At 48.4% G+C, this 10,561-nt stretch overlaps 1 protein-coding gene across 6 annotated transcripts in view; it reads right to left on the bottom strand.

Moving 5' to 3' along the window:
- Window positions 1–891: 891 nt before the first annotated feature.
- Window positions 892–10,561, bottom strand: part of LOC110521622 (protein PRRC2C) — a 49,855-nt gene continuing 40,185 nt past the window's right edge. For 2 of the 6 annotated variants that reach the window (XM_036969286.1, XM_036969287.1), the window contains exons 17-32: window positions 10,098–10,488; window positions 9,877–9,962; window positions 9,569–9,763; window positions 9,231–9,482; window positions 8,393–8,587; window positions 6,871–7,045; window positions 6,487–6,687; window positions 5,438–5,544; window positions 5,142–5,338; window positions 4,758–5,001; window positions 4,506–4,613; window positions 4,213–4,407; window positions 3,934–4,037; window positions 3,562–3,688; window positions 3,147–3,419; window positions 892–2,879 (exon numbers count right to left, since the gene is read on the bottom strand). In XM_036969286.1, the coding sequence (XP_036825181.1) occupies window positions 2,622–2,879; window positions 3,147–3,419; window positions 3,562–3,688; window positions 3,934–4,037; window positions 4,213–4,407; window positions 4,506–4,613; window positions 4,758–5,001; window positions 5,142–5,338; window positions 5,438–5,544; window positions 6,487–6,687; window positions 6,871–7,045; window positions 8,393–8,587; window positions 9,231–9,482; window positions 9,569–9,763; window positions 9,877–9,962; window positions 10,098–10,488 (3,108 nt within the window). In that variant the 3' untranslated portion in view covers window positions 892–2,621. The remainder of the gene's footprint in view (window positions 2,880–3,146; window positions 3,420–3,561; window positions 3,689–3,933; window positions 4,038–4,212; window positions 4,408–4,505; window positions 4,614–4,757; window positions 5,002–5,141; window positions 5,339–5,437; window positions 5,545–6,486; window positions 6,688–6,870; window positions 7,046–8,392; window positions 8,588–9,230; window positions 9,483–9,568; window positions 9,764–9,876; window positions 9,963–10,097; window positions 10,489–10,561) is intronic. The other 4 variants (XM_036969289.1, XM_036969288.1, XM_036969290.1 and 1 more) reach the window with 4 other exon arrangements.

The raw sequence follows: 10,561 nt of genomic DNA, 5'->3' as shown, positions 1-10,561 counted from the left end.
AACCATACCAAACGTAACAAATACTAATTTGAGTGTCCCGGATTTACATTTACTATGTTACGTCTAGGCTATTTTTTATTTAACCAGGCAAGTCGGTTAAGAACAAATTGTTATTTACAACGGCCTACCGGAGAAAAGTGGATTAATTGCCTTGTTCAGGGGCAGAATGACAGATTTGTACCTTGTCAGCTCGGGGATTTGATCTTGCAACCTTTCACTCTAAACACTAGGCTACCTGCCACTATGAGATAAGGCTGCCTCAACAGTCCACATTGATCTTAGGTAAATCAAAGACACTGGTAACTATCCCAAGATATCTCATTGGTGTTGTTTCCAACGGTAGCAAATGAAGCATAGTGGGCAGAACAAGCAAGGAGGGCAGAGACGAGCACAAGCTAGTGAGATACTGTTAGCATGTATTTGCATATTTCCGTTAGGGAACGCCTTCTCGGTGAAGTGCGCACATGCAATACAAATTTCCCTTGCACTCCTAAACAATTTTTGGAGGGAAACTTTGGCAAAGGGTAAAGTCTACAACACTTTGTGCAGTGTTGTTAACAAACTCTAGTTTTGGGAACCATTGATGAAAAAATGTGTTGAATGTTGGGAAGATTTATCAAGCTCCATTCTTCTCCCACTTCCCGCCACTGGACTTCCCCTCCTCACTATATTTTGTGGTGAGTGGAAGTTCTAAACAGATGCGTCAGATGTATGCATCCTGAGAGACATCTGGCTCCCATCTGTGGGTAAATGTTGCGTTTTCCCTCCTACGGTATTAATCTTGATATTCACATTTTGATACTGACATCTAGTGGTGCCATCTGCAACCACACGTTGGTTCTTTGGACTGAATTATGAGTTAAGACCGAAGAATAAACTACCAGTCACAGGTTCACTTTTTAACAGCATATTATTTTATTAGTTTCTTTAACCAAACCAAGAATGTAAATAAGACCGTACATATTTTAATACAGCGATGTACCCCCTGTACAAGTAAAACTAAACTAATTATCATCATGATCACACCCTCCACCACTCCCTCCTACACAATTCTCATTCCATGTTCTGGTTAGAGTGGGGTGGGGCAACTGGCTCCATAGCCCCCTACCCACTAGGGGAGCATACTACTGTACATTTCTGAAGGACCCTTCTCACCATGGTAAACCCGAGATGAGTGAGCGGTGTAGGCTTGAGTGAGACTGAGTGAGTTGGAGAGACAGGAGAAGACAGGGGCGAGCTCTCCTCTCAACACTAACACCTGTCCTTCCGCCCGGAACACAGCTGAACCATAGACTACAGTTCAACTCTGGAGGCTTTTTTCTCATGCTGTTCTCTTCCTCCCCCTCTCGGTCAGTCTTGTTTCCTCTTGGTGAGGGTTACACTGAATGATTTTCTGTTTCTACAGTTTTTAAAATTAAACCCCCACTCTCTAGCCCTCTCCTGCTGTGTGTTCTGGCTAAGGGCACCAGTACTCACTCTCTCTTTCTGTCAGTAGCAGCAGGGTAGGGTGCCCGACAGTAAAGTGTGTGTATGAGAGACACTGAGGATGGGTGTGTGAACGGTGGTAGAGGAGTGTATTATAGGTGTATTCTACTCTCCTTACTCTTGAGGGAGGCAGGGAGGGAAATGGAAGAGGGGAGTGTGTGAGACTTATCCCTAGACCGGATTCAGGGTTTACCGACAACCCATAATAACTCCCCTTCCACTCTGCTGCCATAGAAACGGGGATTTCCAAAGGCTCTGTGACATCTTTGCGCTGCTCAAACTTTGGCTAAAGATACAGAGAACCGGGCAATAGCCTGCCCATGTGTGCAACACGCAAAACACAAAAACACACCCCCATACACCACCATGTCAGGCAAAGAAATGAGAGCAGAAAGCAGGAGGGAAGGCAGACTTATCAATAACTCAATCGATCAAGCAATCAACTGCTGCATCTTACATTTCCTCTCTAGGAAAACAAACAAAAAAATTGAATTACTTCATAGTTTCTCTTGAAGTAATATTGGTGAAACCTTTGAGCACTAAGGGGAAGGTGTGTGGTGATCATGCAGAGATTGTACACACTCACATAGCTCTGTGTTAGTAATGATGGGAGGAGGACAGACAGGGGAATAGAACGTGTCTGTGCTTCACTAAAAGACATCGCTTTAAATAAGATTGTTCAACTACAAAAACAAAAGATTGATACATTCTTTTGTTAACAAAAAGGAGAGCCCTGTCTTCATGTGATTCAACTGAGAAAAGGAAAGGAACTGAAATCATAGAGCTATAAAAAAATGGCAAAATCAGCAGCGAATCTCATATCTTTTCTTTTTTCGCTCCCTCTTTTTCTACCATCGCGGTAGACATTTGAAGTACAGCTTACGGTGCTGTCTTCCGCCGAAAACACACAGACCCCCAATAGTGGAGGACAGGAGAGAAGGAGAGGGGAAGAGAAAGGTGGGAGGTTGGAGCACACACAGTAGCCCTCTCATTCAGACTTATACACCCCACCTCTCCTCCCTTTCTCTCCCTCCCCCTCTCCATGTGATGTGTGATGTGAGAGCGAGTGATTGTGTGAATGAGTGGAGCAGCTGGATTATTTCTCCACCTCTCCTTCTGTGGAGAATGTTGAGGCTCTACTTCCCCTCCTCTGGTTTGATGGCCTGGGGCTTGATAGGGCCGGTCCGGATGGGCTTGCCCACCGACAGAGAGGATTTGTCGGGCTCAGGGCGCTCCACGACTCCTACGGTCTGGTGGTTGGGGGGCAGGATGTCGAGGGGGGGTTTGCATCCCCCCTGGTCGAGACGAGAGGGTTTGGAGACTGACGGAGCCTTGAGCTGCTGCTCTGAGAAGAACTTATGAGTCGACTGGAGCACCTCGGCTCGCTGCTTCGCCTGAGGAACCGACAGGAGATCAACCAGTTAATACAGCTATCAAATCAATCACGTCGTACTGCTGGATTCATTTAGGATACATCAGGATTTCACCACCAGGCACATTCAGGTTCAACCAGTCAACTATTCAGCAAGCAGGACTAGAGCAAAAATGTGTCACATTGGGGTTACTCAAGGGCCGAAGAAACACGCTTGTACAGAGATCACCACACATGTAGAGCTCAAAGACATCTGCACTACAGTACCCATAACCCTTCAGTACTATACCTTGAGGTCCTGCTCTGCCTGGTTGCCTCTGGGTCCTGGTGGGCCTCGAGGTGCGAGGGGGGGAGGAGGCCCTCTGGGGGGGTGGGAGAGGTGCTGCTGGGGGAACTGCTGCGGCAGCAGCCGGGGGTGAGGCATCAGCCCTCCTCCCAGAGAGGGAGACATGGGTGGTGGGCCCATTGGCGAACGCTGCATCCCTCCACCAAATGAGTTAGCATGTTGGGTGTGGGGGGGAGGGCGCACCAGAGGAGAGACCATGTTGGGCTGAGACAGAATCTGAAAGGAGAGAGAGAAGGAGAAAGTGTTAATGTCAAGCACTTTTTCCTTGGATTTCTTTCTAATAAAATGGGTCAGTATTAGGCTCTGGTCTATCCCTCTCCAGTGTGTGTGTGTGTGTGTGTGTGTGTGTGTCTAATACCTGTGGGTTGAACTGTCCAGGGAAGTGCTGTGTGACCCTCATGGCAGCAGAGCTGGGCTGGAACTGTTTCTGGTACAGCATGCTGTTCATCTTACTGGACTGGCTGCTGGGAGATGTAGAGCTGGCCCTGACCAGACACAACAAAACATCAGCTCTTGGCACACTCATAAACAGGTGTGCGTGTTACCTGTAAGGACTAGATGTAGGAGTAGTGTGCGTGTTACCTGTAAGGACTAGATGTAGGAGTAATGTGCGTGTTACCTGTAAGGACTAGATGTAGGAGTAGTGTGTGTGTTACCTGTAAGGACTAGATGTAGGAGTAGTGTGCGTGTTACCTGTAAGGACTAGATGTAGGAGTAGTGTGTGTGTTACCTGTAAGGACTAGATGTAGGAGTAGTGCTCCTAGCGCTGTGAGGAGGAGTTCCAGGCTTCATGTCCATGCCACTGCCAAACAGCTTCAGGTCCATCTCACACATCTGGATAGAAACACACAGAGCAGACACATTACGTCATGTACTGCTAGCATCTCACCAACACAATGCTCACACACAGAACACAGGCAACTGCAATATAATAAGGCTTGAAGACATACAAACAAGCATCTCTCTCTCTCTCACATAAGCAGAGCTTTTGATTGGTTCCCTGGTGTACCTTGCTGGAAGGAGGCTGCATCATGCTGTGTGTGGGTCCGGGCCCGAATGGACCCCTGTAGGGCTGGGAGATGGGGGGCTGGCGGCTGGGGGGCTGAGCTTGGGGAGGGGTGGGGGGCAGCGCCAGGAGGGGTTGGCCACCCCCAGAACCATAGTTAGGAAGACCTAGCTGGGAGCCCGGCAGAGAGACTTGCACCTAGAGAGGAGAGCGCGCGAGAGGTGAGTTAGTCCCAATGTCATGATTGTCTGTTTTGACAATCATCTGTTTGAAAGTGTGTAAATAAATGTGTATACCTGCTGCATGGCAGAGCTAGGAGACTGTGTGTTACTATAGTAACTGCTCTGTCCGTGTTGCTGCACCTGCCCCGAGTACAGGTTAGAATGCTGACTCATCCCCTGACGCTGGAGAGGGAACAGGGGGGGGTTGTTAAGACAATATTCCTTACAAAGCTCTTGTATAGTCACATAGAACTCAAGCATTTACCAGGATAACATGAGTTCTCCCACTCAACAGTTATAAGAACGTTGCTGCTACGTTGTGTGTACCTTTTCCCATACCTGCAGTAGGTGTGTGTCTATCAGCTGGGATCCTCCCATGCCAGAGGGCTGGTTGAGCTGTGGTTCAAACAGGATCGGGATGTGTGTGTTGGAGGGCTGCTGGTAGGCCAGGCTGGACTGAGGCTTGCCCAGGTCAGGGCCCCCAACCCCAGGGTAGCTGTGGAGAGACGGCCCTGATAACATCATGGGGCTGGGCTGGGACAGGCTGCTCTGCATAAAGGCCTGCTGAGACCTACAGGACAGAGGAGTGAGTTGAAATAGTGTGTGATCAAACACACATACACCTCTTACCAGTCAGTGACTACACATCCCCCAAACAGCATTGTTGGATAAATACACAAACATCAACATATCCTGCTGAGTGTGTGTTACCTGTAAGGCTGCAGTGAGGAGCTGAAGAGGTCCTGTGGCTGGGAGACGGGAGGTCCGGTGCTGAGGCCTAGCTGGGCCTGGTGAGAGTGTGTGTGTTGGTGTGTGTGTTGGTGCTGGCCCTGCAGGGGAGCATAGATGGGGATTGGAATCTGCTGCACCGCTGCCTGCTGGAGGGGAGAAAATAAGGCCTTATAAGGCTTCACAAGGGAAGAATAAGGTTTTATAAGGGGAGAGTAAGGCTACATAAGGGCAGTTTAAGCTTTAAGGCAAATTAAAGAGATCCTTGTAGTGTTTACCTGTGAGAGTCTAGGCTGGTAGCCCTGCTGCTGTGCCAGAGAGGGAGGTGCCAGGCGGGGGTTGCTGAACAGGTGACTGGTGTCCATGTAGAACGCTGGAATCTGGGCTGCAGAACCCACAGAGACAGAACGAGAGAGAGAGAGAGAACGAGAACGAAAGAGACAGAATGAGAGAGCGACAGAACGAGAGCGACAGAACGAGAGAGAGCGAGAGAGAGCGAGAAAGAGAGAGAATGAGAACGAGAGAGAACGAGAACGAGAGAACGAGAGAGAACGAGAACGAGAGAGAGCGAGAACGAGAGAGAACGAGAACGAGAAAGAGAGAGAACGAGAACGAGAGAGAACGAGAACGAGAGAGAACGAGAGAGAGAACGAGAGAGAGAACGAGAGAGAACGAGAGAGAACAAGAACGAGAGAGAACGAGAACGAGAGAGAACAAGAACGAGAGAGAGAACGAGAGAGAGAACGAGAACGAGAGAGAGAACGAGAGAGAGAATGAGAACGAGAGAGAGAACGAGAGAGAGAATAGAATCAGGGAGAGAGAGAGAGAGAGAGAGAAAGAGAAAAGGGATCAAAACTCCTAAATTCACAAACTCACCAGAGAACATTTGAATCACTAGCATTACCTTCAGTAATAGCAGAGCTGTCTCCATCTCAGATCACATAAGGATTGTGAATGCAGTGACCTTTCTCTGTTCCTGTGGGCTCAGCTCTCTCTCTGATAGACGCTAATAGCTGACCTCCCTATGGGGCCTACTGTACTGCACTGTAGTCAGTTCTATAGCTAGCATACCAACGGGAGGGTCACTCAGCAGTCACTGATACGACAAGAGAGGAGCACAACACTCAATGGCTGTCTCGTCATAAAAAGCTAATAAGCCTCCATACCCACTCAACATAACTGTTTTCATTCAGGTTTAGTAGTATCTGCTACACTAACTAACTAGGTACACACTTTTTCCTGGTGAGGTCACCTAGTTAGGTAAAAACCTCGGCCCTAGTCATTACCTCTAAGTGCATAAAAGCTTCAGATGTGTTGGAGGTCTCACCTGCTGCAGACTGGGAGACGTAGACCTGTGGAGTCTGTTGCTGCTGGGGCAGCAAGGGGGCCACACAGCTCAGCTGGGAGAAGCTGGTCCCGCTCATGGATCCAGTCTGCAGCTGCTGGGGTTTCACCTTGCAGATGTTGGGGGGGTCAGAGGCCGTGGTGGTCTTAGTGCTCAGAGAGGACGTGGTGTAGGTCCCAGCACCTGGGCGGGGGGGGGGGGGGAGATGTCACTACACCCGGTTGCTGTTGCAGTTTATGCGGGTGATGTCGCCCACCAATCCATTTATTAGACTATTTTTGTTTAAAAAAGTATTAATGTAACAAATACTTGTGTAAAAGCATTGTATAAAAAGCATTAAATCAGACAGAAAAATAAACACAGTACCTGTCAGAGAGGTGCTTGGCGTAACGGAGGCCACTGGTATCTGAGGCATGGAGGCAGAGGAGAAGGAGGAGTAGGAGGAGGAAGTGCAGGAGGTGATGGGAGAAGAGGAGGTGACAGGAGAGCTCTTCTCTACCAGGCTGGGGGAGTTCTCCCACGCTTTACGAGCTGACTCCATCTAAACAGAGAGAAGGTCAAATGAATTCATTAGAAGACCCGTCTGAGGTGTGGTTCAATGTTTCCTCTGTTTTCCATGACTGAAACGTAAGTCGATCTCAGATCAACGGGGAAACTTTTTGCCTGGAGCGCCACACATTTCTTTATGACCGATTTGTCAAAAACTATTTGCGGGCATGAGAAAGGGCAGTTATGTAGAAATATATAGGTCCATTATAATTTCAACACACTTTCTATCTAGTTTACACGTTCATAGTGTGGCCTGGAGTGTTTTTTAACCAATTTACTCAAACCTCACATGTTATCCATATGAGGGAAATCCGTTGCAGTGACAGAACTTTAACCTCTGACATCTGAATGTGCACCACTGCACCCGTAGGGAGATGATGGGGAGAAAGTGGGAGCCGTGTGCTCGTGGCTATCATTTGCGCATCACTGCTTGCTCTGTTTGATACTAATACACGTGGTAAGTCAGAGGTTCCCAAACCTTTTTGTCTCGTGACCCCATTTCAATATTTTTTTATTTTTTATTTTTAATTTTTTTAATCACGACCCCACTGTGTAATCAAAAGTGATGTCAATGAACAGCCAATGTTATCTTTCTTATTTGCAGCAAGGACAGTCTACTGCAAATCGGTCTGACAGTACTTCAATCTGAAGCGAGTATGGTTTGAAGTGAGTGAAACTGCAACAGAACGGAATTGGGAAGTTCAGAAAACCAGGCAATAATTGTGTATGATGTTTTTTTCCGCCCAGTCTGATTTGGTGATGGGTCCTGTCCACTCTGTTCTAATGAGTCCTGCACAGCTAGTGAGCACAGCTTGTCACAACCACATTTATGAGACCAAGCATATAAACCCCCACTAGTCCCGATATGAGACCAAGCATATAAACCCCACTAGATCATGTAGAAGATATGGGAGGTTACCATTTTGATTATTTACAGATGGTTGGACGTCTATGAACACGCTGTCATACATCAACGCAACGAGCCATCACATTGATGAGAAATGGGACATGAAGCCCCATGTACTGACAACTGAGAACATGGAGAAGCATAGAGACCCTAAAACAACATTAATAACATCGTTGCTGAGTTGGTGGGGGACAGCAGTAAGGTGAGTGCCGTCTGGTAGGTTGCCAGGACTGCAGCAGACTGAACTGCATTGCCCCATAGTAATCACACGCAGGAGCATGTCTGAATTACATCATTTTATGATATCCTTTAAAGAATACATTTTTTGGGCGGTTTAAAAGTTAACATTTGTCACATCCCTAGTAACTAAGCCTTGGACCCCTAGTGAGCGCAACATTATCCGTAGGCTAGTTATGGGTTTCGTAACATTACCTTCAGTGTGAGGTCAACGCTAGCAGGAGAGACAGTACTGAGGCTGGAGCTCTGCTGTAGCGCCTCTCTACGAGGGAGAGGCAGAGAGTGGGGCAGGGGCACGTTGGCTACCAGGCTCTCCTCCATCTTACTCCCTCCAGTAGGAACGCTGTCAGCCAGAGACGACGAAGGGGTGGTGTAATCAGTCACTGACTCCTGACGTGGGGTGAGAAACAACATTTCGTCAATATAATCGCAATGAATGGAACACAGGTAACTGCCAAAATAATGGAAACACTTGATTATTTGAGGGATACACAGTATATTGAAAGCAGGTGCTTCCACACTGGTTAAGCAATCATCATCCCATCATGTATACAAATGCTGGGCAGGCCGTTATTTTGGCTACGGTAATTATGCCCCCATAGGATGACAAAGCCCCCATCCACAGGGCACGAGTGGTCACTGAATGGTCTGATAAACATGAAAACGAAGGAAACCATATGCCTCGGTCACCAGATCTCACAACCCAATTGAACACTTATGGGAGATTCTGCAGCGATGCCTGAGACAGCATTTTCCACCACCATCAAAAACACCAAATTATGGACATTCTCGAGGAAGAATGGTGTGACATCCCTCCTATAGAGTTCCAGACTCTTGTAGAATCAATGCCAAGGCACATTGAAGCTGTTCTGGCTCATGGCGGCCCAACACCCTATTAAGACACTTTATGTTGGTGTTTCCTTTATTTTGGCAGATACATGTACATTTGTATTTAAAGCAGAGTTCTGAGGTGGAAAGACTGGTTGCCATATCGGGTATACCATTTCAACCAACCAACCCCATCCCCTCTCACCTTGGAACTGCTGCCATACTCCGCAGAAGCTATGGTGATCATCACCTCGATGTCACCCCCCAGCTCAGGAACAGAGGTGTCGGTGTTGGTGGGGCTGGAGTCCACCGCTCTGCTGGCCCCTCCTCCTGGTACGATCCCCCCGTCCAGACCCTCTCCCTCCCCCCCGTGGATGTCCTTAGCCTTGCGGTTACGGAGGGAGCGTTCTTTACCGATAGGGCCAGGCTTGTACTCCTTAGGCTCCATGTCAGGGAGCTGGGGAGGGAGAGGGGAGAGATACAGTTAGAAGAACCATAACGTATCAATCTATTGATTTTCTGAGGATTTCAGTCAGTGTGTACCTTCTGTGTTTTGATAGGTCCAGCACGGGGCTGTTTCTGTCTCTGTTCTTTAGGAGCAGGTAGTTTGTTGTCAGGTCCAGTCTCTAGCATGGCTGGTACACCATCACTGTCTGTACTGCCAGCTGAGGACGGGGCTCCAAACTGGATCCTGTCCATCCCCAGATCCACACTGCCTTCGGAGCCAGGTTTGACTCCCTACAACACACAATACTTTCTTTAGATCCACAATGAAACAGAACAGACCCAGAGCTGGTCAGTCTGTTGTACAAAAGGTTGGCTACCAGGCAAAGAAAGAGGGAGGTTTGTACCTCAGGAGTGACGGCCCCAGAGAAAGTGGTGAGAGGTTTGTTCCAGGCACTGACTGAAGGAGGCTGAGGAGGGCTGATAGGTCCAACTGAAACACACACAACATATAACACCAAGCCTATATATGAAACACTAGCCTACCTAGTCATAAGTTGGAACGTTTTCACTAATACAATGCAATCTCTGGTGAAATATGACTGTGTCTTGAGGTTGTGTGACTCACGTTTCTTGACGTCGGGCAGGACGGTGGATCCGGCCACCTTGTTTTCCCAGAGTTCCGTACCCAGAGTGCTGTGGGGCTGCGTGGCCAGGGCCACAGGTGGCAGGGAGGTCTTAGAGCTGAAGTCCACGATGGTAGGGGTCAGGGCGGACGGTAGGGGGGTTAAAGAGCCCTCCAGAGTCTGAGGAGAGGCAGCAGGCTGGGAAGGGGGAGGGAACTGGGGGGCAGAGAGATGGGGCTTGTTTTTTTTTGGGGGGGGTGGAGGCTGTGGCTGTGAGGCTTGCTGTTGTAGCGATGCTTGTTGCTGCTGCTGCTTTTTGGCGAATCTGGGAGGCAGCTTGCCTCCTCCTCCTCCTCCTCTCCCCTTCTCCCCTGATCCTTTCTTCCCATAGTGCTGTAAACAGACACACAATGCAACATACAGGTTAGGGATGTCAGAAGTTATGGTCCTCAGTTTGAATAGGAGT

This window comes from Oncorhynchus mykiss, chromosome 30 (genome assembly GCF_013265735.2).
Source record: "Oncorhynchus mykiss isolate Arlee chromosome 30, USDA_OmykA_1.1, whole genome shotgun sequence".
Taxonomy (NCBI): domain Eukaryota; kingdom Metazoa; phylum Chordata; class Actinopteri; order Salmoniformes; family Salmonidae; genus Oncorhynchus; species Oncorhynchus mykiss.
Note: the sequence above shows the minus strand (reverse complement) of the source record. Positions and strands in the feature narration are given on the sequence as shown.